Source organism: Chanodichthys erythropterus, chromosome 2 (assembly GCF_024489055.1).
Source record: "Chanodichthys erythropterus isolate Z2021 chromosome 2, ASM2448905v1, whole genome shotgun sequence".
In the NCBI taxonomy this organism is placed as follows: Eukaryota; Metazoa; Chordata; class Actinopteri; order Cypriniformes; family Xenocyprididae; genus Chanodichthys; species Chanodichthys erythropterus.
Window position 1 is genome coordinate 38,189,687 of NC_090222.1, and position 27,989 is coordinate 38,217,675.

Consider the following 27,989-nt stretch of genomic DNA (forward strand, 5'->3'; position numbering starts at 1 on the left):
TTTTTACTTCTACAGAGTCATGCCGCTGATATCCATTACTGTCTGTAACGGTGACCTTGTAGGTCCCAAAGTCTCCTTCTGCAACATCAGTAATCCGCAGAAGTGCATTTCCTTTCTCCAAAGATATTCTGCTTCCAGGAGCATCTGATAGTCTGATATTCTCCTTCCCTCTCTCTCGGTCCCATGTCACCATGTCTATCACGTCTCCTGGATTTTTTTCGAATGTGACTTCCAGAACAAGAGTTTGTCCAAGAGCAACATACAGAGGTCGTCCAGTCTTAAAGTGTACTGATATTTCTCCATGAAGACACACAGGCACTGATGACAGTAATTAAGAAAGAATTCATGTTATTATATTACATAAGGTTTGCAAACCGACCACTCCCTATTTATTGCATGCAATTGGAGTAGTTTTAGGAGATAAAACTTTCACTCTTCCAAACTTACAACAATGAAAAGCCTTATTTATTTCATGTCAAAGCATAAATAGAAGCATGTCTTATGTAGAAGCTTGGAAAATCATTTAGAAATGTATTTTGTCACACCAAAGGTATCAGTAATTGGCAAAAAAAATAAAAATAAAGCAATTTTTGAAAAGGCATTCTAATATTTAGAATATACTATGTTTATGCATTAGACTACTGTTCTCTTCTGCCCAGAAAAGTGATAAAAACACAGATTAGGTCTTTGAAGTAATATTACATGCCCAGGCAGGTTTTATTGGTTCAACTCGTTTCTGAACTAGTTAATATTTGACCAGACTCACTCAGAATGACTGTGGTGGTACACAGAATCCAAAACAGCATCCAAGATCCCATGACACCTGAAAAATCATTAGAGAGACTGAAATTATTTCTGACTGACTCCTTCCCTCAAAGTCTGTTTCATTCAGGTGAGTGACTCGTTGGCCGTCAGGTCAAAATAAACAATCTTACCTTGACTTTCGAAGCTTAAACTCCGTGTTTACTGTCTTTCTGTTGCACTAATTTCTACCATAAACGAAAAAAGTTTTTAGGAACATGATTGACTGCTTATCCTTTACCAGTTACACAGGTACAAGGCAAGCGTGACATCAATTATAGCCACACCCATGATGTAACGTCAAACTGACGTAAGTTTTATGATTTAAACGTTTTTATTGAAATTCTATTAAACGTTATTTCTATCAAAAATACAATAGTAGATTTTAATGATGTATAACATATATTGTAGCAACGATGAATATACTAAAACATAGGCTTGTAATAAGGAATAAGTAGAAAAAACATACTTATTTTTAAAATATGAACAAATTTGAATAGGAGACTTTATTATTCATTAATTTATTTAATTATTAATAATTAAATTTCTAACGTATATATATATTTTCCTTATTTTTTTCCTCAGTTGCAATAAATTAAAGAATTAATGTTGTAAACCAGGAGAAGCATATCGCGTTTATTTAGACATTATTTTATTTTCTACATTAGCAAAGGCGTTTATTTCACTGTTTCTCAGGTGTTGACGCCTGAGGGGAGGCGACAGGTAATTCAGGAAGTGAAAGCGACGCGTCGTCTTGTTGCCGAAACCACACAGGGATTTAAAGACACGAAAATGAAAACCAAACGAAGACTGCTCAGTGAGTCTATATAACAGCTTTAACTTCTCATTTTAATGCTATAATAATCGCAGGCTCTCTCCTTGTGCTGAGCACTGAATTGTAGCTTGTTGTTGTTAAAGCAATCCCTTATGAGACAATGATTGATGTCAGTATCTCTTTTAATTTGACAATGTCTCTTATTATGATTAATATGCTTTAATGTGTGATTGAATGAAACATCTGGAAACTAATTTAATGTTTTTGCTCAGGCCCTCCAGACTGACATGAACATACTGCTGCTGCATCCTGTTGTTGTTTTCACATTGATAAGTGAGTTCTCTCTTCAATCTGTGTTCTGATTGTCAGATGTGATTCTGTAGAAGATACACACATGCATTTCACAGTACTGTCTAAATTAGACAACAACAATATACTTCATTTGTAGAGCACTTTATTGCACATTTTCACTGAAAATAGATTTGAATGATACATAAACAAACCTAAAAATACCTAATGCAACATGAAGATAATAATAATTTGAGTAGAGGTATCAGTACAAACAATTAGCTCATATAATAACCAACATTTTAGGGTTAGAAATTTCTGGATTATCAGGTGATCACTTCAAAACACTGATGCCGAAATTCGCAGACGGATGCAAGAATCTATTTTAATGGTCTGACGTAGATGTACTGTGGTTTGTCACACCTAGTTCTTGTTTTACAGCATTCTGCATTTTTTTGGTGCTCTTTAATGTTAATTTGCGTGTTTCTTCATGCCACACCTTTCTGAAGGCATTTCTTTCAGATGCATTCGCATTTTTACGGCTTTGTGTTTGTGTTGTGTGGTTGAAGAACTACACCTGTTTACTCTACAAGGACATCTGTGTTGAACTGACTTTATACAGCAAATTAAAATGAGCTTAAAATCATATTTACATTAAAATAAAAATCTTTTTGTCATCATTGAGCAAACATAAAGTAGAAAAAATGCAGTGTCAGATAACACTTGCCTTGCCTTGTTTTTTTTCTTCTTTATCTAATGCAAATACATTTTTAAGTCTAAGTGAACAAATACTCTTTTAAGGCCTCTGTATGAACTGTTGAAGCATCTTTCACTAACTTTACATCCCTAACTCTCCATAGGTTTGCCTTTGGCCGCTGTGTGTTTGGACCCTGTTCCAGTTCAGTTTGAGAAGACACCCGTGTTGGTGGCATCAGGGAAAGATGCCATCTTTACAGTACAGACTGTGTCTGATGTGTCCCTTATCAGATGGACTGATAGTGGAGGGACTACACTGGCGATGTGGGTAAACGGTAATCCTGTTGTAATGCCCATCCTGCAGTATCAGGGCAGAATGTCTGTCACTGCCACTCAGCTCAAAATCACTAACAGCCAGCTCCGGGATTCTGGAAACTACAGCGTCTCTGTCGAACCCTCTGCCACCACAGGACTCGGTGTGAACACCCGTTCAGTGCAGCTCAAGGTGTTTGGTATGATGCTACACATGACCACAATGCTGAAATGAGAAGAATAGTTCATTTAAAAATGTCAATTTTCAGTAACACTTTACAATAAGATTTCACTAGTTAACATCAGTTAACAAGAACTAAGAATGAACAATACTTCTATAGAATTTAATTATAGTTAATGTTAATTTCAACATTTACTAATACATTATTAATATCAAAAGTTGCATCTATTAATGCACTGTGAAATAATATGATGAAGTTGCAATTAGCTTTTTTTTTATTTATTCTGTGGCAGCAACAAAAAGCTGAATTATGAAATGTAAACTCTGAATTCTAAGAAAAATCTGAATTACGGACTGTAATCTCAGAATTCTGGTAAACTCAGAATTCCGAGACAAAAGAATTGTGAGATGTAAACACAGAATTCCGAGAAATAGTCAATATTGTGAGAAACTCAGAATTCCAAAAGAACAAAAGTCATAATTGCAATATGTAAACTTAGAATTCCGAGAAAATAAAGTCAGAATTGCAAGAATAAACAAACAAGGAAAACATAAACAAGCTTCCATACCCTGTGCATATTTTCCATCTTCAGATGCAGTGAACGGAGTGAGTTTGTCTCTGCCTGCTCTGCCTCTGGAAGGTGGGAATGTGTCGCTGAGTTGCAGCTGGTCTGCGGGTTCAGAGGTCAGTGTGGTTTGGGGTAAAGGAGGCGTCGCACTGTCCTCCGACACCCGCATTACTATCAGCGCTGGATCTTTGATCATCAAGTCAGCCAGGAGAGATGATGCAGGGGAGTATACATGCACCGTCAGCAACGCCGTCAGTGCCCAAACAGCCAAGGCCACCCTCAGTGTGTACTGTGAGTCATTAACAATTAATGTTGTGTCACTGTTGCACAAACTAGTCACCTTTTGGTGAATTTCTCTATTCTGAGTTTCACAGTAACTGTATATATCACAGTTTTTGGCTGGAAATGCAACTAACTCCAAATTGGTATGATGTTTTTGGATAATCTGCTGCTTATTTTCAAACTGCTCTACTTAAAGAAACAATATATTAAAACAATTTAATAGAATTACCCATACGGTGATGCAAGATTTTTGTCAGCTTTACAGCCTTTTGAGGTCATTAAGCATATTAATCTTAACATTGTTGGTTCATCAGATGGTCCAGATGCCCCACAGTTGACTAAGACCTCAAGTGAGTGTGTTGGCGGTGGAGATGCAACAGTGGGGCAGACGGTGCGTCTCACCTGTACGTCTACCTCTCTACCTCCTGCCTCCTTCTCATGGGAACTTAACGGCCAGCCGGTGACCGCCGGCCAATCGGGGAGTGGCGTGCTAAATCTGCAGATCTTCTCCACCAATCAGAGTGGCACGTATGCCTGCACTGCACGGAATGACATCACAGGAGGGGCATCAAAGCAGCAGATAGACCTGGCTATTGTGGGTGAGTTAATGGCTCTCTGTGGCACTAGAGTGACGGATGCATCTGTCTGTTCATTCTTTGGCCTGACATTCATTTTTATGACCGGAGAGGGAGTAATCAGTTACAGGATTGATAAATTCATGTGTCACCATACTGGAAGGATTCATAATTCCCATCCACCTACACTTCTTTGCAGGATACTTTCTCCTGTTTGCTCCATTATTGATGTTTCTGTGATGTTTTTTCTTTGACCTGGCTCCATTTATGTCTTCTGTTCTTAGGGGTGTTTGCTAATCTAAGTTTTCAAATGTACAATGTAAAAAATCACATGCTCACCTTCCTGCTTCACAGGTACGTGTCTCAGTGGAGGGGCCGTAGCAGGGATTGTTGTTGCCTGTGTTGTTGCACTCATCATAATTATTATTGTCATTATTGTGCTCCTGCGACAAAGAAATGGTATGTCCCTCCTAAATGCTTCTGTCTGCTCTTTTGCTTTATGATGCTAAAGGCCCTGACATGCTCATATGCTTATATTCACAGTTGATCGGAGACTCAAAGATGCTATTGGACTTCAGAAGACAAACCAGAATGAAGGCACCACAGTAAGACAGTGCCACTTTCTCCTATTGTGTTCTGTGTAATGTAGATTAATACCTCTTAGGGCTGTAAAAAATATATATATTTTTTTCTAAAAAAAGTAAATGAATTGTTTAAAAACATTGTTTTTACTAATAAATTGTATATTGAATATTTATTATACAAAAAAACATTAAAATATAATAATAATAATAATTTATATTATTATTATTATTATTTGATAATAATAATAATAATAACAAATAATAATAATATAAAAAATATATAATATAATATTATTTATATATTATATAGTATTATTATTACTAAAAATAATAATAATAATATAATTTATATAATATTATTAAAATAATAATAATAATAATTATTATTTACATATATACAGTATATATATATATATATATATATATATATATATATATATATTATTCAAAACGACAAAACTAAAATCAATATAACAATACAAAGTAATAATCAACAACATTTGGACACATTTTACTAAAAGGTTTTGATGCAAGACAGATATTGCAAACGTTTTTTACAGATGACAAACAAATTGAGTTTTGAATTGAATAAACTTGACAGTTTCTGAACTGATTCACATCAATGAATGAAAAACTTCAACTCTAGCACCGTTTTTGCTTCTTAAGATGGTATTACAACATCTTTATATAAACACTTTCATACACGCTAGTATAATGTCTTTTAGAAAAACCTAATAGCCACATAAAAGTACCTTGTACTCATTGCAAAGTTCATGATGCTGCCCAGCCTTAACATCTCTTCCAATAATGCTTCTTTTTTAGATTGCAAACAGAGCTCTTGTCAATGAAAACCACCCTGATCCAACATTACACAATTCACTGCCACAGAACTTCACTGCCATTCCCAAAAACAACAATGGGAACATCGACACAATGCCACAAAACATTCCCAGCAGCTCCAACCCACTTCATCATAATGGCCATCTGAACACAGATGTATTTAACCACAACTTTAGTACACTCCCAGACAATGGGCATCAAAACAACAATTCATATCCAAACAATGACCCTCAGAGGTCGTTCCCACAGCCTGTCCAGCACAATCCTAATATTCTCATACAAACGGGTAGTTCTCAGCCTGGTGCACTAGCCCATACAGTTCATGTAAACCTCAACACATTGCCACGTACTGACCAGCTTAACAATGCGCAACCTCAAACAGTGCATGTTAACCTGAACACATTCCCTCCAGAAGCAAACCAGCCAAGTCAGGCAAACCGGCAACATGCAGACCAGAGAGAAAGTGCACTACATAGTCAACATACGAACGCCAACCATCAAAATCTTTCTCAGACTGGTTTCTTGAACTTGGAGTCTTTGAGTTTGGGTAATCAAACACAGACAATGCTCAATAATGCTTCAACAAATAGATCCCGCCAACCCAACAGCCTCATTCAGACGGGGCGCTCGCACCCTACCAACCAAACCAATGCAAATCGCCGAACTGCTAACTCGCAATCATCAGCAGAGGAGCGAACTCGACATTCAAACCCTGTTCGGACCAACAACCGGTTAAATGACACACACACCAGCACGCACCTCCAGCAGATGCCTTGGGATCGTTTGCAGGGAACACCGGCATACCCCAACCGTGAAGTTGACAGCTCGGACAGCAGTGGATCCTCAGAATTGCGGCATAGATCTCCACAGCGAAATGCACAGCAGGGTCGTTCTGGTCGGAGATCCCAAGAGATTGAACCTGCGATACAAGCTCCTTCTGCTTCCCAAAGAGGAGACCTCCAAAGACCAATCTCTCCCAACATGCTCAACCAATCTCAAATGAAGCCAAATGTGCAGAGGCAAGTGATACAACAGAGCATCAGCACCCAGCCGCAAACACAGACTACAGTTCCTCAAATCCAAACCTCTTCAGGTCAGAATCCAATCCATATTGGTCCACCTTTGGGAACGACAACATCTCAAAGTCATCCTCAGACACAAACTGCCACCAGACCACATCAGACCGTGGCTCAGCCATCCATTCCTCTTACTCAGGCTGCACTACAACAACACACCGCCCAGACCGATAACCCTTTCAACAACCGGATCCAGCATACTCAAGCTGCTCTGCAGAACCCTGGACCTCCTCAGCCCATCCAGCAGCTCAACAAAGCGGGTCAGAGGCCTCCTACTCCACCTCCAGTGTTGAGGCCGGCCGAGTTCCAGGCGCTTCCACGTGAACGCGTGCAACAGGCACGTAACATCCAGCCTGTGAAAGTGCAACACAGACACAGACCTCCAAACATGCAAAGACAGACTCGAGTGTGGCATACGAGCCCTGAACGATTGCCAGGAATGCATCCCATGCATAGACACCCAATGCACATGCAACAGGTTAGTAACTTTAAATAAGTGAAACGCACAAGTTTGTCATGATTCTTGGGTGCTTTCCATTTCAAGATCACACCTAAGAATGGCTACTCTGACTACATCAGGTAAACCCAGATGCCTGAAGGTCTTTGCACACTGAGTCAGAAATTCATAAAATAAATCCAACCTCACGTTGTCAATCACATTTACACACTGCCTCCGAAATTTTCGTCCGTCATAAAAAAATTCAGATCAGGTTAGATAATCACACAGCTCCTTGATGAGGTGGAACTCTCCTTCCTCTCTATGCAATCTCGGGATTGTATGGACCCAATATTTGCTCTTTCTTTGCCTGCGTCTCTGTGCATTGGATCCATCCTAAATAGTATGTGACGGTCAAAATCTAGTCAAATCTAACCTAAACCATAAAGTACTCACCCGCCAGCAGGTTGAAGTCCTTCAGGAATGATGTAGAAGACTTCCTTGTGGTTGTTCGTTTTTTGAGGCTCAGTTTGTATTTATTAAAGTATCACAGGCGGCAATCGTAACAATAACACTTATTTTAGTAATTACAATACAAAGCATTTAATGCCAAAAAAAGAAAATTCAAAATCCACTAAAGGCCTTTTCGAGACGTTTTTTGTGTTCATACCCAAGCGATTTTCACTAGCATGCAAATTCACTCCCTGCCAGTATGTGGCGCTTGTGCTTAATGGTAGTGCAAATAAACATATTTATGATATTAATAAAGTTAAAGAAGATAAAAATGCAGATATTACATGGCATATATATGACATATGAGAGATGGTAGTCAGAAACGGAAGTGCAAATAAACATATTTATGAAATAGACATTCTCAACTATATTTCTTGAATGTAAAAAAACAACAAAAAACAAACATTAAAAATACAGAAATAATACACATCTATTGGTGTGGCCAAGAAGTGACAAGTGGCGGTTTTTAACGCAGCGCGTCAAACCAAAAAAACAAACCTGGCGTTTTAAAAAAAATTACGCCGTTTAGGTTTGCCTTTTGTTGTGGCCATGACATATTAACTTGTGGGAACATGATATGTTGTGGCCATAACCAAAACCAAAAGTGAAATCGCGGTCACCGTAGTTAAGCATCCCTTGGTATCAGGTATCCTTGTTCGCCTATTGCAGGCAAGAAGCATTTCACTCCTCAAGACTTTTTATACTACCTTTTGGGAAATTCCATATTATTCATCAATTGATCAATGTCCTGTATAATCCAGTCTTTCTGTTGTAGGAGTATCTTTGCAACTCATGCTTCATAAGCCAGATGTCTTTGCTCTGTCGCTTACGTTGTTGTCTCCTCCTAGCATTCTTATTCCTCTTATTCACTGAAGTCATCGTCTGGCTCACCTCCGCTTGAGGTTTCAGAATATTCTCTTCTTGTTAACCTTTGTGGGTGGTTACAAAAGTATCAAACTCAAGAAACTAACTTTCACAACTGTTGCTTAATTATCTTATCTTACGACAAACAAAGGAAGTATTGCAGTTACTTCTCATTTATAATTTCATACACTCTAAAAAATGCTGGGTTAAAAACAACCCAATTTGGGTTGAAAATGGACAAACCCAGCAATTGGGTTGTTTTAACCCAGCGGTTGGGTTAAATGTTTGCCCAACCTGCTGGGTAGTTTTATTTAACTCAACTATTGTGTAAAAATTACTGTATTGCTTAATTAAACTTAACCCAAAGTATTTTGTTCAATTAATAATTATTAAACAATAAACATTTATTAAATTGCTTATTAATAAATTTATATTAATAAATTATTAAATATATATTAATAAAATATGAAAGCTTATTAATAAACATTCACCGTTTGTCTATTATTGTTGCCTCTAATTGCATCTTGTTTTTAATTTCCCAACTATTTTGGGTTCATTTTAAGCTAGCCATATAGCAATTTTTAAATAATAGTTGGTTTAAATAAAACTACCCAGCAGGTTGGGCAAACATTTAACCCAACCGCTGGGTTAAAACAACCCAATAGCTGGGTTTGTCCATTTTCAACCCAACTTGGGTTGTTTTTAACCCAGCATTTTTTAGAGCGTAATCATTCAAGCATTCAATCATATAACTTAAAAGCGGCTTTCAGGGTGCATGTTACGGATGTTTTGGATGTTGAACTTCCCACATAGTGCGCCCTTTCGCGTGTTCTAGTGCTTGAATATTTACATTCGAAAGGTCAACTGTACAGAGCGTCGTTCACATTTGTTCAAGTTCGTGTTCTCATAACATTGCATTGTTAGAATTAATGATGTTACCGGCCATCTGGCGACTGACAGTTTCATAAACTCGCCAAAACTCACATTTGGCACTTTGAGGGTGTTATTTTTAGGCCCTGGCTACAAATCTTCAGGTGATCATAATCCAAGTCAGTCAACTTTATTTATATAGCGCTTTTTACAATGCACATGGTGTCAAAGCAGCTTTACAGTGATAACAGGTCAATAATTTTGGTTGCACAGCAGCTCTTAAAGAAAATGGTGTTATTGCTTAAGTAAATTTAAAAATCAATAGTTATTAATGTAGGTCACATGCAATGGTGTCAATGCAGGCAGATCAAAAACATTATTGAATATCAAGATATATAATCCAATAATCAATCCACTCCATCTGGAAAAACAAAGATGAAAATTTGGATGTCTTTGGGTTTAAATGAAGATTTTGATCTCATTTTTTTTTTTTTTTTTTTTTCTGGGCACAGTGTTTATGAGTGGCATTCTTGCCCGATCACCTGAAGGTTTGTAGTGAATTGTTTCACGGATGTAGACAGACAGCCAAAACGTTTGCACTGTTTTTATCTCCTACGTAATAAGTCTATTCATAGAGTGCAGACCATTTTTGCATTCTCCTTTTCATATATTCAAACACGCAGACACACTTTGGCCAAGTGCTGGGGACATTTTAGTTTTCAGATGTATACAGATGTTAATTCAAATCCTGCAAGAAAAAAGAAATGTTGGTTATGTTTAATTAAAAATTGTGGTACCAAATTAGTTTCAAACCTGCTTCTATTAAGACTGAACACTGAACAGCAACCCGTTTGACTTTCTCTTGGACAAAATGAGACTTTTTTTTACATGCTAACTTTTACAGTTCCAGGGCAGAATGCTAAATAAGCAGCAGATGACAGTAAAGGACAACATGTTCACACCCAACTCGTCACATCTTGACGCTTAGTCAGGACCTCACTTTTTAATGCGGAGGGTGCCCCTTTAGCACCGTTTTTCAACTGTTGTTTTTCAGTTCTCTGCCTTGTGTCTGATCAAGATGCATTTAAGTCTTTGCATTTGTAAAAGTAGAAATTTTATACACATAACCCCACCCCAAACCTAAACCTACAACTTCTCAACAATATAAAGCATGTAACAGGCATGTTGCAAAAACTGACCCGTATAAAGGTATTTCAAACAACTTGTTGCATTCCAAGACTTCTGAAGCCATGCGTTATCTTATATGACGAACAGAGTGGAACTTAAAGTTTTAAATAGCTCAAAATGATCCCTCTCTGTGAACACACATAGTCATCTCATTCAAAAGATACACCCAAATGTTTGCATGACACAATCAGTCACAAGACACACAAGAGCCAATGCTATTTTTACAGTCAAAGCTGATGCAACGCTTCTTCTGGAGGCAGTTTTTGAATGTGTGGATCTGAGCTTGATGGCAGATGGAGACTGTTATTGCTTTAGTGTCCATTCCTCCTTGCACAAATGAATCATTTGGCTTCAGAACACTGTTGTGACTGTATCTGCCTTTTATATCCTGTGTTTATATACAAATGGGTTGGTTCAGGGGTATACACTCTAAAAAATGGTGGGTTAAAACAAGTTGGGTTAAAAATGGACAAACCCAGCGACTGGGTTGTTTTGACCCAGCTGTTGGGTTGAATCTTTAACCCAACCTGCTGGGTAGTTTTATTTAACTCAACTGATGTTTAAAAATTACTTTATTGATCACTTAAAATGAACCCAAAATAGGTTGGAAATTAACATTTATTAATATGTTTAATTAATAATAATTAAATAATAAACATGTATTAAATTGCTTATTAATAAATGTTCATCTTTTGATTTATTATTGTTGCCTCTAGTAATTATGTGTCTGATTTTTAATTTCCAATCTATTTTGGGCTCATTTTAAGCCAGACATATAATCATTTTTAAACAATAGTTGAAAATAGTAAATAAAACTACCCAGCATGTTGGTCAAAACAACCCAATCACTGGGTTTGTCCATATTTAACCCAACTTGGGTTGTTTTTAACCCAGCATTTTTTAGAGTGTAGGGGTTGAGTTACGTGCTCAAACGTATATCAAGTAAATTTTAAGTAAAATCATGCTGGTGGATTAAATTGAAAATCTGACCCCAATATATGTTGAGGTGTGATTTAAAGTTGAAATTGAGCTGTAAACTGGTAACACTGTAGCTGATGCTGAGTTCAGTTCATTGGGCAACGCTGACTCTGGTGATGTGAAAGGGCTTTTAGACATGATTTATATCAAATGAAGCATTTTGTTCTTTATTTTCTGCTTCTTATCTCCCCCAGGTCCACAGAGGCAGACCCAGACGCTGAGAAAATGCAGTGCTCGTCTAGCTCGACACTATTTGCCCTGCAAAAAAACTTTCTTATGAAGCACAATGTTTCTCTGGAGGAAAGAAACAAATGCTCAGCCATTCCTCCTCTTATTATAGCATACAAATCTTTGTATTTTGTTGGAGAGACCACATTATTGATAAATGACTGATCTTTTTGTTTTCAGCACAACTGTCACAGCAGCATGTGAAAGCTGTGGCTGTTGAATAAGTGTGAATTTCATCCATCTGAACAATGCTGCTATGGTGTGTGAAAATAAAACACAATGCAGTGTTTTTCCACAGACAGGAAGTCTCGAACAAAATCCAAATGAATTAGGATGGCTGGCAGAGTTGAACTACTAAATGATAAATAATGGACTGCCACTATTTGTCCTCTCGCAACTATTTATTCAGCTTTCTGCTCACAGATGCTTCTTGTAACGCCACTCAATTACTGCGATCTGCTTCGGTCCCCACCTAACGGACGTGTAATTAATTAAGAACTTTTATTTTTATGTTAATGATGTGGAAAATGTTAATGACTTTAAGTAAAATAGGTTGTTGACAGGCCTAGCAAAAAAACATGACGAAAAGCAAATGTTTGATCAGATGCTTCATGTACTTTGAGCTCGAAGGATGTTGTTACATATAAAGTCTCCCAATTTTCATTGCTTTGTTCTTCATTACATCTTTAATGCAAGTTTCCTCAAAGTGAAACTCAGGAATCAATTTGAATTGTACTCATTCAATCTGACATTCTTTTATTTGTAACTGTGTTTGTTTGTGCATGCGTAGCATCACTGAAGTCAACTAACTTTCACACTGAGATGTTTATTAGCAGAAATCTATAAATGCATGAACTTCTATGTATGAAAAAAGCATTCTGTGGCTGTGATGTTTGGGGAAAAAATGATCTCTTTCAGTGAAATGACAAATGTGTTGCATATTTCCTGTTTTGCATCATAGACATAACATATCAAAGTGACATCATGAGACAAAGCTGTAAAGACTTGGAGCATCACATTCTCACGTCTCTGGTACTGGACTGATTTAGTAAGGTATAAATTATTTTGCTTATTTTTTCAGATTGGTTTGTGATGATGATTCTTTGAAGGTTCAGAGAGGGTTTTTTTTTTTTTTTTTGAAGTTTTGGTCAGAAATTGACAATCTTCTCTGATCTACAGGCTACAGAAGAAAAAAAAAACCATTTAATTATATTTATGTGGAACCCATATTACTAAATACAGTTTTCTGAACTGAGTTTTATGTAATAAGGTTTATTAGTCAAGTCAAGTCACCCTTATTTATATAGCGCTTTTTACAATGCAGATTGTGTCAAAGCAGCTTTACATTGATAATTGGTATATAATTTTTCCTTTTAAAGAATAGTGTCAATGCAGGCAGATCAAAAGCACTGTTGAATAAATGTCAAGGATACTGTTGAATATCAAATGTCAAGTCAAATTAAATTAAATTAGGGCTGCACGATTAATCGTATTTTATCACGATACCGATATCTCGATTGAGTTTAAATAATCGTCACGATATTGGCCTGCTCTATGAAAATGAACATAATTTGGAAATATTGGAAGTAATATTAGGAATTTCGCTGTTTTATCTTTTGAAGTTCCTAAAGTTTTTACCAGTTTTCATAATGTTGATCAGCTAGAAATGATTTTTCTTTGCTTTACGTATTTGCCAGGAAATTTGAATCTGGTTTGTCTTATTATTAGAATATACACTGTAAAAAATGACCGTGATTTTAACAGTAAAAGACTGTAAAAATGCTGCGGTGAAAAACTGTCAACTGGTTTACAGAAAGTTTCCGTACCATATACGGTAAATAACTGTAATATGTAATTTTACGGTAAAATACCGTTAAATTCACAGTTTTTGGAAGTGAAAAATAACAATTAACCGTAAATTGACATTCCCACAATTCCCTGCGTGACACTTCACATTTGATATATTTTGATATGTTTTCTTCTTAGTTTTTCTCATTTTTTTTCTAATCAGTTATGTACATTAGGGTTTAATGTTACATCTAATGTTGTTAAATTAATATTTATTGCATTTTTAAAATTTCATGCATGTTATCATGATGGTGTTTAGTGTGTGTGTGAATGACACGGTGTGCACCTTCTGTATGTTAGTGTTGTCCTTCTCAGCTTGTGATGAACTTTGATTCATCATGTGACTCTCATCACCACTGTGTTTGGTGACTGTCAGTGTATTATAAAGGTACAAAACAGATATTAGTACTTCATTAGGTTGGTAAATTAACATTATATCAGTTAATGAAATACGTTATTTTACTGTAAATTTAACAGATTTTTTTTATGTTGCTACTGTGTTTTTTACGGTAAAGTTCTGGCAACCACAGCTGCTATATATATATATATATATATGTGTGTGTGTGTGTGTGTATGTATTACATCCTATTAAACCATCTCATATAGAATATCACATATAAACAAATTTCTTCAAATACCAGATAATATGCATTTTGATATTTACAGTATACACACAAAATATGTTTTAGGGATTATTTTTCATTGCTGGTCAGAAGGAAATTTATATAAATTTGTAAATTAGCTAAGTTATCTTTAATTTTACATATCTAAAATCTAAATTGTTCTGAAACATAGATTTTGGTAAAGTTGCTAAATACACACAGATATATATATGTATGTTTCTGTCTTGAAAATGATAGTCCTGGTTAGTTTTCTAAAAATGTTATTAGGATAATATTTTAACTGTCATAAAGGACATTTTTTTCACACTTCACAAACGTATAGCCTACATTTTCCATTGCGACATTAAAATATTGATTTATAAATATTACCCATGAACATGATATGGCTGAAATCTTCAGCTGACCTGTTTGATCGATAATTATAGTGTACCTATAAAGTACATACATGTAGGTATAAGGGATCAGTATGTTGGGGAATAAAGGGGTAATAACCAGGAAAATTCACAAATTATTTATACTGTAAGTATACAAGATACATACTGTAGTGCATTTATACAGTAATCTTCTGAGAGCAAAAGTTTAGGTTTCGTTTTAAGGCAAGTAAAACTAATGCAACTTTTTTTAAATACTAGGGAAATATTTATTTGAAAAACAGCTTAATTCAAAACAGATTTACAACACTTCTTATTAATTTATTCTTTTTTTTTAAATCAACTTTTCATTTCAAATACAAAGTCCTAACAGAAAGTAGCAGGTTTTGGCCCCACCCCCCTTATTTCTTGGCTTCCTCCTCCTCTTGTTCCTTTTTCTTCTTTATTTATTTTTTCCACTGATGAGTAAATGGTGAGAACATTTCTGGGTGTACTGTATTTTCTTTTAATACATAATACAGAATAGCAAGAGGAACAAGAGGAGGAAGCCACGCATGAGAAACTGAGGTGTCGTAAATCTGTTTTGAAATGCTGTTTTTCAAATAAAGGTTTTCGAGTGATACCAGATTGTGTGTTTTTATTGTACTTACCCTGTAACTTCAAATATATTTCCCCAGTATTTAAAAAAAAAAAAAAGTTGCAATAGTTTTAGTTTTGCTTTCCTTGAAACACGGAAGCCCAAACTTAAAGGATTAGTTCACTTCAGAACTAAAATGTCCTGATAATTTACTCACCCTCATGTCATCCAAGATGTTTGTCTTTCTTTCTTCAGTCGAAAAGAAATTAATGTTTTTGAGGAAAACATTCCAGGATTATTCTCCAAGACTTCAAGTGTTACTAACGGCTTGAAGGTCCAAATGTCAGTTTCAGTGCAGCTTCAAAGAGCTCTACATGATACTAGATGAGGAATAAGAGTCTAATCTAGCAAAAAGATCTGTCATTATCTAAAAAAAAAAAAAAAAAAAATGATATTCTTTTTAACCACAAATGCTCATTTAGCTCTGCAATGCGCCACGCATTACGTGATCATGTTGGAAAGGTCACGCATGACGTAGATGGAAGTACCGCGGTAGGGCGAAAAACATCTCTTTTTCTCTTCCAACTCCAATGTCATCCGACATCGTTGTTTTACGTTTATTTTGTAAAGGCTGTCTGACTTAGTCTTTGCACGTTCACTTTGTAAACGCTCGGTACTTCCGCCTACATCACATGTGACCTTTCCACATGATTACATACTGCATGGTACATCACAGAGCAGTGCAAGATGACCATTTGTGGTTAAAAAGTATATAAATATATTTATATATACAGTACAGTCCAAAAGTTTGGAACCTCTAAGATTTTTTATGTTTTTAAAAGAAGTTTCGTCTGCTCACCAAGGCTACATTTATTTAATTAAAAATACAGTAAAAAAACATTAATATTGTGAAATATTATTACAATTTAAAATAACTGTGTACTATTTAAATATATTTGACAAAGTAATTTATTCCTGTGATCAAAGCTGAATTTTCAGCATCGTTACTCCAGTCTTCAGTGTCACATGATCCTTCAGAAATCATTCTGATATGCTGATTTGCTGCTCAAGAAACATTTATGATTATTTTCAACGTTGAAAACAGTTGTGTACTTTTTTTTCAGGATTCCTTGATGAATAGAAAGTTCAAAAGAACAGCATTTATCTGAAATACAAAGCTTCTGTAGCATTATACACTACCGTTCAAAAGTTTGGGGTCAGTAAGAATTTTTATTTTTATTTTTTTGAAAAGAAATGAAAGAAATGAATACTTTTATTCAGCAAGGATGCATTAAATCAATCAAAAGTGGCAGTAAAGACATTTATAATGTTACAAAAGATTAGATTTCAGATAAACACTGTTCTTTTGAACTTTCTATTCATCAAATAATCCTGAAAAAAAATATTGTACACAAATATTTTGTACAATTGTACACATTAAATGTTTCTTGAGCAGCAAATCAGCGTATCAGAATGATTTCTGAAGGATCATGTGACACTGAAGACTGGAGTAACGATGCTGAAAATTACTTTGTCAAATATATTTAAATAGTACACAGTTATTTTAAATTGTAAAAATAAATGTTTTTTTTTACTGTATTTTTAATTAAATAAATGTAGCCTTGGTGAGCAGACGAAACTTCTTTTAAAAACATAAAAAAATGTATAGAGGTTCCAAACTTTTGGACTGTACTGTATATATATATATATATATATATATATATATATATATATATATAGGAAAGACATAAACATCTTGGATGACATGGGGTGAGTAAATTATAGAGTGAACTAATCCTTTAACCAGTGCACTTTTGCTATCAAAAAAAAAGACTCTATGTATTTATGTATTGGTACATTATTATTAATAAAAAACATTGCAGTGTATGTTCTTGCTAAACTGCTCCTAAATGTAAGATTGTTAATTTTTTGTTAATTTTAAATTTTAAATTAAATAATTTGTTAATTTTGTTAAGTTATTCCCTAAACTTTACATATTGTTCCCTTATGCCTACACATACGTACTTTATAGGTGAACTATAATTACTGAAAGTTATGCTGTAAATTTGTTTTACTTATGCAGTACTTTCCAGGCTGTAATCTAAAGCGTTACCAAATATATTTTTAGTAGCCTGTAGTAACTACTTCATCAGTTGTTGTGTAGATACTCTAAATACCCTAATGGTGTGAAAACGTGTCATCTAATCAAGCATTTTGATCTCTGCATGTGCGTTGTGAAATTATTTTTTCTTAGTAACAACACCTAAACGTGAGAAAAGTCCTTAGATGCATTACCTGAGATCCATCTTCTGAAAATATCCTAAATATACTGTATGTTCATTTATTATTGCAAGCATATATGAATATTTAGCACTGTTGTGTGGTTTAGTCAGTTCCTTCTGTGTTGACCTATTTCTGTGAGAGAGGAGTCACAAAGTCATTCAATCTTTCGTCTTTTTTCATGTTGTTCAAAAAGGCCAAGAGAAGATTTCAAGAGCATCTATCAGCGTTCTTAAAAAAGAAGAGAACAGAAGGTATGGTAATTCTTTGATTAGTGTTTAAGACACTCCCTTACATAATATTAGAAAGAATAATGAACATAGATAAAGTGCATTGATTAACACCATGTGAGCACTGGACGTGAGCGGCACGATGTGACAAAAGACAACAGATTCCATTATAATCAATGATACTGTCTACACTGGATGCCACGCAACAGATCCCCAACGGGAACAAATCCCTAAACTGATGTTCCATTCTACACTTTAAAAAAATGACCGTGATTTTAACAGTAAAAGACTGTAAAAATGCTGCGGTGAAAAACTGTCAATTGGTTTACAGAAAGTTTCCTTACTATATACAGTGAATAACTGTAATAGATCTAAAAGTACATTTAATGTAATTTTACGGTAAACTACTGTTAAATTCACAGTTTTGGAAGTGAAAAATAACAATTCATTGTAAAATTTACAGTGAAAAAACGTAAATTGACATCCCCACAATTCCCTGCGTGACACTTCACATTTGATATATTTTCGTTGAAATAACTCTGTTTCTTCTTAGTTTTTCTCATTTTTTTCTAATCAGTTATGTACATTAGGGTTTTATGTTACATCTAATGTTTACTGCATTTTTAAAATTTCATGCATGTTACCATGATGGTGTTTAGTGTGTGTGTGTGAATGACACTGTGTGCACCTTCTGTATGTTAGTGTTGTCCTTCTCAGCTTGTGATGAACTTTGATTCATCATGTGACTCTCATCACCACTGTGTTTGGTGACTGTCAGTGTATTATAAAGGTACAAAACAGATATTAGTACTTCATTAGGTTGGTAAATTAACATTATGGGCCATATTTTAACAATCTAAATGCAAAGTGTAAAGCGCATGGCGCAGGGCGTGTCCAAATCCACTTTTGCTATTTTAACGATGGAAAAACGGTCCGTGCGTCGGGGCGCATTTTTGAAATGGGTTGTCCCTATTCTCTTAATGAGTAATGGGCGTAACGTTCAATAAACCAATCAGCGAGATGCGCTCGCGCCATGGCGGATTGCTATTTACATGGCATAATTTGTTGGCGGAAAAGTTGAACGCTTTTCAAGCGAAGAAACCGATCTGCTCGTGCGCGAAGTTAAAGCGGGCTTGCAAATGCAGGCTTTCAAATAGCTCTGTGCGATGAGTCAGTTAATATATATATGTGTGTACTGGCACGATTGTTCAATTAATTAGCCAATTTCGTTCATCATTATAAGTAGTAATAGGCTGAATTGAAAATAGGTATCCTAATTCTAATACACACAATGACTATTCATCATTACATTTTTATATTTATGTAGCCCACACAATAATATTCTTTTACACTGTAATCCTTTTGTTTTTAATATTTGGCATGTTTGTGTGATGCGCATCCCTGTGTGTAATAAGCAAAGTCAACGCGCACTGTGGACGCGCCCAGAGGCGCAGTTTCTACTGATGCGCTCTAACAAAAAAATATTGCGCCATTGACTTTAGACTTTAGACCAGGTTTGATTTGGTCTATGGCGCAGTCTATTTTCAGCTCCTTAAAATAGCAATGTGCCGGCAATGCACCTGAACACACCTCTTTTTTAGACCAGCACGCCCATGGGCGCACTAACTGGCGCAAATGCATTTACTAATTTAAGGACGTGGCGCTGAACGGGAAAACGCGAACAGCGCCGGACGCAAACTAGCAAACACACTTGCGCTGCGCCTTGCGTCACATTGCGCCGGGTGTATTATAGGGCCCTATATCAGTTAATGATATACGTTATTTTACCGTAAATTCAACAGATTTTTTTTGCTTTTTTTGCTACTGTATTTTTTACGGTAAAGTTCTGGCAACTTTTACCGTAAATTTTACTGGTTTTTTTTTTTCAGTGTATTTATGATGTACTCGAAGTGCTTGCACTACTTCTGACACGAAAAACATTGATTTGGAACCTTCGCTTTGTTTGTCTCCTTGGTTACCGTGAGTATTAGTTCATTTGTTTCAGCTGTGTTCCCCATCATCTGTTTTTATGTCACTCTACTTCAGTTCTGAGTTGTCCAGTCTCCTTAACAGTTATGTGTGTAAACTCTCTTGCCTGTTTTGGATTACAATAGTTAACTTTGTTTGAATGACATTCATCTGTGTCTTCATTTGCATGCCTGAACACAGGCGGTAGAAAAGACCGGACCACAAATTGATTTTAGCAGCGCAGTTCGTTGCTTTGGCTCAGAAGTGTCTCGACTTCATCCACTACACCGTGGAATTCTGCTCTTCTCTGCCCCTATGACGACGAGACCCTCTGATCACTATATTGGATTGGGGCCAACTACTTCCACCCAGTTGACTTTCCAGACACCCAAAGACTTCGCTGGAGGGATGCTGTCCTCAAGTGTCTGGAAAGCACATACCCCAGAAAGCAACCCCAGAGAACAGCCCACCACCACCATGCGTCACGGAGCGACAGCCTGAGCCCCCAACAGACTGCGTGCCAGTACCTGCCCTGATGGAGCTGCCAACGCAAATAGAAGCGAATGTGTCTACCATCGCACCAGAGCAGGAGCCCTTTACGTCTGACCTGGTGTGCGAGCCGGCCAACCAGTCCATGACACAGGAGTTCCCTGCCCACAACCTCACTGCAGTATGTGAGTGCATATTGGACTGGGACGTTGGTCACACCCTCCCTCCCTCTTCCACCAACACTTCTACTTCCAGCCCTGTCTTTGTCATCTCCTGTCTGCCCTATTGTTCACCCTTTACCTCCTCACTGCATCTGGGATTTACCTGGGGGCATCCAATGAGCCATCCTCGACCTGGCTAAGGAATTCCCTGGCTCCGCCTCCAGCCACTGTCCCCGCCATTCCACCTCAGCCCATCGTCCTAACTCCTCCTCCGCCACCACTCCTCCCTCCCTCGGCTCCACTGTCGGCCATCGCACCCGCGACATCACTGGGCTCCCAGACCTGCCAGCTTTGCCTTGGTCGGACATTGGACTTGCACGCCTGCTGCCATACTCCGGCTCTCAACCCCTGCGGCTCAGTCTGGCTCCGCCCTCCCTCAGGCTCCACGACAGTCCTCAGTCATGCCAGTTCCACAGCAGTTATCCCGTTTCACCTCAGGGGGTCTTTGTGACAGCTCTGTCGTGACCGCCGATGCCTACGGTCTTGCACAGATCCATCAACCCTATGTCTGTACCCAGGACTCTTTCCCTTTCAGCAACGTCCCTGTCGTCTGTCCCCATGGAGGCGTTGGATGCTGAACCACCATGGCTCCTCTCTCTGGCAACATGGGGCGCTACCTGCCTGGGTATCCAATCTCCACCCACATAAATCACCTCACTGGCTACTACCACCTCCTGTTCCTCCCTGGTCTTTCCTACCATCATCTCTTCCCTGGTTTATGCTGTCTGCCTGCCTTTGGCCAGCCCTTCGTCCACCCCTCGTCCGTCTCCAATGCCTCCACCCTCCCTCCCTCATCTGTTTTATTTTGTCACGCCGACTCAGAGGGGGCATTATATCCAGTTTTTTTTTTTTTTCATTTTCATGGACTTTCAGTTTGTTTTCATTTATTCACATATCTTTGTTCTGATTCCTTCCACTCATTTTTCTCCTTGTTACAGTGATTATTAAGTTCATTTGTTTCAGCTGTATTCACCCCATCATCTGTATTTATGTCACTCTACTTCAGTTCTCAGTTTTTTTCGGTCTCGTTAACAGTTATATGTGTAAACTCTCTTGCCTGTTTTGGATTATATTAGTAAGCTTTGTTCAGGCAGACAGATGAAGACACATGAATCTCATTCCAACACAAACAAATCTGAGCAACAAGTTCATGAACCATTGTGGAAAATATTGCAATGTATCATATTTTTAATTCAAGATTATTTTTGACAATTCGACCACTGGTCGACCACTTAAACCCTTACTTGCCAATTTTTAGTATTGAGAAGATGCTTATCAACTTCCTGTCATGTCTAAAAGTGTTATTTTTGTGAGGAGCCAAGGGTGAGAATCTTAACAACATCAGTTAAACACATTGTTAAAGTGTCTACTTGTCAGCCTGTTTGAATTCTGGAGTGCATAGAGTGCTCTTGCTTCAAGTCGAAATTACAACATAAGTCATAATTATTATACTATGATTAATTACATCAATAATTGGATTTAATTATGGTGTTGCATGTCATAATTATGACCTTTTTATCCTAATTAGCTTTTTATGTCATAATTTATATTTTTTAATCTTATCATTTAGAATTTGTCCTTCATAATTATGACTTTACATAATGAATTATGAATTACAGCATAAACGCCATAAGTAGGCAAAATTATGATATATTATTATGACTTTATCTTATAATTATGACTTTGTAAATAATTTTGCCTATTTATCTCATGGCATTTACGCTGTAATTATGGTTTTATCTTATAATGGACTTAATTGACTATAATAATTTTGACCTTTTGTCTCATAAATATGACTTTTATGTCATAAGAGTTTTTATCTCATAATTACAACTACTTTGCCATAATTTTGACTTTTTATTCTCATAATTGAATTTTTATTTTATAATTTTTTATAATTCTGACATTTTATCTCATAATTTTCCAAATTATGATTTTCCAATATGATTTTATTATGTGGCAGAATGACTGTCTCTGTCTTTTCTTACAGAGCGTTCGTGGCATCTACAGTGACAATGGCGTGGACAGTGGGTCTCAGTAACTTGGTGTTAGCGGTCTACGGATTCACACTGATCATAGGCCTTCCCGCCAACATCTTGGCTTTTTACACTTTCTTCCAGAAGGTCCGCCAACAATCCACCCCGATGGACGTGCTGTTACTTAGCTTAACCATCTCTGACTTGATCTTCCTCTTTTTCCTGCCATTTCGCATGGTGGAGGCGGCAAACATGAAATGGACACTGCCGTACTTCCTCTGCCCGCTGTCAGGATTAATCTTCTTCTCCACCATCTACAACAGCACCTTCCTCTTGACGGCCATCAGTGTGGAGCGATACCTGGGTGTAGCTTTCCCCATTAAATACAAGCTGAAACGCAAGCCTCGAAATGCCGTGATAGCCAGTGTCATATTCTGGGTGGTCTCCATGGCGCACTGCAGCATCGTCTACATCATGCAATACCACAACTACTTCAACCCCAACATCACCGATCCATCGAAGCGTAACACCTGTTATGAAGAATTCAGTGATGAACAGCTCAAGATCCTCCTGCCGGTTCGCCTCGAGCTTTCTATTGTTTTCTTCTGCATTCCTTTCCTCATCTGCTGCTTCTGCTACATAAAGTGTATCTGCATACTTTCCCGTCTATCCAAAGTTCACGCCAAGAAGCGGTATAGAGCTATCGGGATGGCACTGGGAACACTTCTGGTCTTTGTTATCTGTTTCATGCCCTTCAGCATCACACATGTGGAAGGATATTTCGGCGGCTACAGCGCTAATTGGAGAAAATATGCTCTGCTCACCAGCACGCTGAATGCATGTCTCGACCCGTTCATATTCTACTTCTCTTCTTCAGCACTCAGAGAGACTTTCAAGAAGGTGTTGCAGGAGCTGGTGAGGCGGCTGCTTCCTCCCTGCTGCCGCTTGGCTCTCTGCTGCCCTTTATTCAACCGTGGGAAATCAGAGGAGAGAACGCAGAGCTCAGATGACAACATCCGCTAACATATCGAGCCAGGTTTTGCATTGATTGTTGTGCTTTGCATTTGCTGCAGATGTCTTCAATGCATGCCATTCTGTCCAAAGCCAGTTCATTTAATTCTATTACGCCACCGTGACCCAATGCTTTATGGATAGACAGAAGAGGAGCAGCTTAAAAATGGTTTCTGGAAGAAAATTAAGCAAGCATTAACGTGCTAATTGCACTTATATTCTACTTAAAGGGTTAGATGACCCAAAAAATGAAAATTCTGTCATTAATTACTCACCCTCATGTCATTCCAAATGGGAACACTGGCTCATTATTGGCTGGATCCTGCGTCAGAATCACACGCATGTGTCGTGCTGCTCACATGAACAGTGTTGGACAAAATTGAGCCAGCGTTCGGATGTAGAACTCGGAAGTGCTGCACTGTGTTTACTACTTGAACAGAATTGGAGACATGACATGGAAGAGAAGAAATTTTTTTTTGAGTTTGTTTTTTGCACACAAAAAATATTCTCGTCGCTTCATAAGATTAAGGTTGAACCACTGCATACTATTTTAACAATGTCTTGAAAGTGATAAAAACATTGCAGTCTATCGGAGGTCAGAAAGCTCTCAGATTTCATCAGAAATATCTTAATTTGTGTTCCAAAGATGAATGAAAGTTTATTGAGAAATTAATGACAGAATTTTCATTTTTGGATGAACTAACCCTTTAAATCTACGCAGCATTGCAATTTTATTCACAATGAAATAAAGAGCTTGAACAGTTTGTGAACAAATTACAGTACAAAATCTAACATTTGAACTAATACGCAGCATTCACTTACAGAAATGCTACAAACAATCAATTAAACAAAGATATTTTGATGCAACTTTATAAAACACTGTTTTTGTTACTAATTTTTCAATAAAATTTGTGATTATACTTCTGTTCTTTATCGCTCTTTGCATCACTCAATATGAATTGCTTGTTTTTAACATCACTTTAGACTAGAGCTTAGATTCTCTGCCCGAGCCCGAGCCCGGACTCGGCCCGACCCGACCCGCGGGCCGGGTCGGGCCGATATTTCCCGCCACCGTCCTCGGGCCGGGTCGGGTCGGGCCCTTGTCACGTGTCATGCGCAGCGTCTCGTCCACTCGCAGTCTCGCACGCGTGACGAATCACACCTGTTGTGCGTGTTGTACTATTCAGTAGCTTAAAGCCTCGTTTAAAGCCTCGTTTACACTACACGCGTGCGGCGCGTTACGGCTGCGACGCGGCTACCGGAGCTGATACGCGGCCACTCTAGTCAATGCTCGTGTTTACACCAGCCGCGCCGTGGTGCGTTTGAGAAGCGTCCCAGAAGCGGCTCACCGCGCCGCTTCGCTAAAGATATTTTTGACGGACGCCGCGTCCAAGACGCGCAGCTGAAATACAAAATAAAGTCAAAATAATCACCCTGAGTAAACTCCCGCTCATATTTCACATTAATACGATGCCAGAAACTGACGACAAGAGATTCGAACTTGAAATGTCTTGAAATCCAATTACTTGGATTTAATACATAAAAAGCAATATAGCAGACAATATAATATTGATATGGAGGCGCCGGCGCGCCACGGACACACTTACACCATTTGAAACTCGTAACACACGCTGTCACCGAATTTACAAATGCACATCTTGCTTGTTGCTCACACACATATTATGTTAAAATAACAATAGGTTGAAGTAACATTATTAATAATAATTAATCTTTAAGAATATTTGATTGAATGCTGAATGTTGAGCTTGTTCAATTTAATAAAATTAAAACTTTATTATAATTAAAATAATTTAATATTTAATATTGAGTGGCCAATTTTTGCTCATTTATTAATAGTATTTATATAATTTATATAACTGCGCAGCTCCCCCCTGTAGCCTATGATCTAGCACAGCAGCACCTGCGTTAAAAAAAATAAAATAATCTGGCGCCGCCCCTGGTTATAACGGCCCACATATTAAAAATGGTCGGGTTTAAATCGGGCTCGGGCTCATAATTACAGTGGACGTGTCGGGCCGGGCCGGGCTCGGACACAACGTGCTCGGGCTCGGGTAGGGTCGGGCTTGATTTGTTGGGCCCGATCTAAGCTCTACTTTAGACCAACGCAAACTTGTTCCTGTGATGTCACGTCCTGTCCCTGTTTGGACTTGTGGTGCATGTGGAGGAACAAGTTTGATATTTAATCAGTTATTTTAAAAATATATTTTCTATTTATTTTCTTTATAAAGGCTAATGGTTAATACTTTTTTCTTTTTGTTAAAAATGAACAAAATTTAAGAGTCAATACATCAATCCTTCTGTCCTTCGGATTAGATGTTAAACTGAGGTCCTGAGTCTCTGTGGTCATTAAAAATCCCATGGCACTTCTCGTAAAGAGTAGGTGTTCACAAAGTATTCACAATGGTAAGCTTGTAATAACGTATTTATTTGAGTGGTACTGGTAGGTTTCTGCTGGAAATACGAGTTTGCCTTTGGGTCATTACGTCACGTCTGTATAAATAAAGAAGGAGTCCCAGATGCTGCAGGTGGTGGATCATTTGTAGCCTCTTTTTACAGTAGCTGTCATAGATGTCATTTTGATGGCAGATTGTAATCAAGAAAGGTAAAAATGACTATCATCAATGACAACTGGTGAATCACCAGTAGTAAAAAGCAAAAGACTTCGGACTGTGGAGTGGCAACAGCAAAAAAGGGAATGCGACCAGGCCTGTGCGAAAACAAGAATAAATATCAGCAGGGCTTTTGAAAGGTGGCGTGAACTCTTTGAAGATTGCTTTTTTTTCTGCTGGACAGGAAAGACATTTTAATGGTTCACTGAGTAGATAATACTATTTAGATAACACACACTAAATACACATAGTCACGCAATGTTGTTAACATTAACAATTTGAGAACAAAGTATAACAATTATAATAATTTACACAGTCTGACATGATATGAGCTAACTTTGCGATCGTTAGATTTAATCATCATTGGCAGATTTATTGTAAAACTTTTTTTTTCTTCAGTTGGTCAGAACAAAAGTGGCAGACATGTTACTTACTTGTTCAGATGAAGCTTATTATTTTGGACATACTTCCAAGACGTAATATGTGTAATTCCGAAGTACAGTGAGTATCCACACTGGTGCCGTGACTCACAGCCTACACATACACCTCAAAACATTAGATTCATCTGTGCTGAGAAGCTAGTTGATAATTGATAATTTGATAAGTTGATAATTCCGCAAATGACTGCAATTGCAGGTTTCAAACTGAGATGGTGAAAACTTACAGACTGCAGATTTAAAGTGTTTTTATTTTAGACCTGATGGGATGTTTTTCACAGGGAAATGCATAGATGCATCACTCACGCTTGCTCGTCTCGGCATATCTGTATTTAGAGAAAAGTTGCTCCCTGTATGGCGTGGGAGTGGCATAGGTTAGTTGTTACAACAAGCGAGAAAGTTAGACACAGAGCAGATAAATCTCCAACCTCCAGGGAATCACCCTTTTAAACAAGCGCCAAACAGAGGAGAGGCTGCTGACAAAAGGAGAAAGTGACAGAGCTTGTAATAAAACAAGAATTAACATGGGCTTGGCTTCTCTGAGATGCTGAGAACTGAGGGATTTGAATTGTTGTAAAAGCGACGTGGAGATGATGGTGTTTTTATTACTCAATGGGTGAGTAAGGTATTTTAATGAACAGATAAACTGTCATATATAGCTCTCCAACAGAGTTCATTGTAAAGCATTGTCTATTGTGAATTTCATTATGGTTATAGTGCTGTTCTGGAATTTATTTTCAAGGAAGTACCGTGTCTGTTACTATGTAAAGCTACAGTAAAGTCATCAGATAGTCAGCTTGAGATCCTTTCCATCTAAACTGGTATTTCTCTTAAGTCTAGAGCACTAAGAAAATGTCTCTGGTTATTCAAATTAACCATAGTTCCCTGATTGGAGGGAACAAGACATTGCATCACAGCTGACCCTCTGGGGAAACTCCCTTTCTCAGAAAATGCTGAAGCCTGTTTGAATCATGCAATAGCCAATGGCTCTTGAACGAGGGGCATGTCCAACCGCTATATAACAAGGTGTCGAGTGCCAATACCTCAGAATCTTTTGACCGAGCAAGAGCATACACGTAAAGCCTCAGAGGGACTTCAGGATCCTGGTTTGGAACACTTGCAAAATTACCAATGTATTGAGGGAAGATGCTGCATGTCCGGCCACCACATGATGTTTTATAAACGTAGTTCAGGAGGAACAAGTCAAATAAGATACCCAATCATTACATCATCTTAATCATTACATCATCTCAACCAGCTGTCAACAATCTG

General features: G+C 37.5%; 1 protein-coding gene and 1 long non-coding RNA gene across 9 annotated transcripts; one reads left to right on the plus strand and one right to left on the minus strand.

Moving 5' to 3' along the window:
- Positions 1-1,037, minus strand: LOC137037651 (uncharacterized). Its single transcript, XR_010897304.1, has 3 exons — positions 936-1,037; positions 767-823; positions 1-318 (listed from the first exon to the last, which is right to left on the minus strand). It is a non-coding gene; the product is annotated as an uncharacterized lncRNA (long non-coding RNA).
- On the plus strand, positions 785-27,970 carry LOC137037623 (free fatty acid receptor 3-like). Of its 8 annotated transcripts, none has more exons than XM_067411776.1 (14): positions 785-892; positions 1,046-1,111; positions 1,498-1,618; positions 1,849-1,909; positions 2,725-3,072; positions 3,647-3,913; positions 4,219-4,503; positions 4,834-4,938; positions 5,023-5,084; positions 5,886-7,457; positions 12,023-12,539; positions 13,018-13,109; positions 17,952-18,009; positions 19,875-19,965. In XM_067411776.1, the coding sequence occupies exons 4-11, from the start codon at positions 1,864-1,866 to the stop codon at positions 12,047-12,049; spliced, it is 2,712 nt and encodes a 903-aa protein (XP_067267877.1). In that variant the 5' UTR covers positions 785-892; positions 1,046-1,111; positions 1,498-1,618; positions 1,849-1,863; the 3' UTR covers positions 12,050-12,539; positions 13,018-13,109; positions 17,952-18,009; positions 19,875-19,965. The 8 variants fall into 8 exon arrangements, with proteins under 8 accessions (XP_067267877.1, XP_067267889.1, XP_067267862.1 ...); XM_067411788.1 differs by having other exon boundaries at positions 12,023-12,315; XM_067411761.1 differs by having other exon boundaries at positions 12,023-13,109.
- The last annotated feature ends 19 nt before the right edge of the window (positions 27,971-27,989 follow it).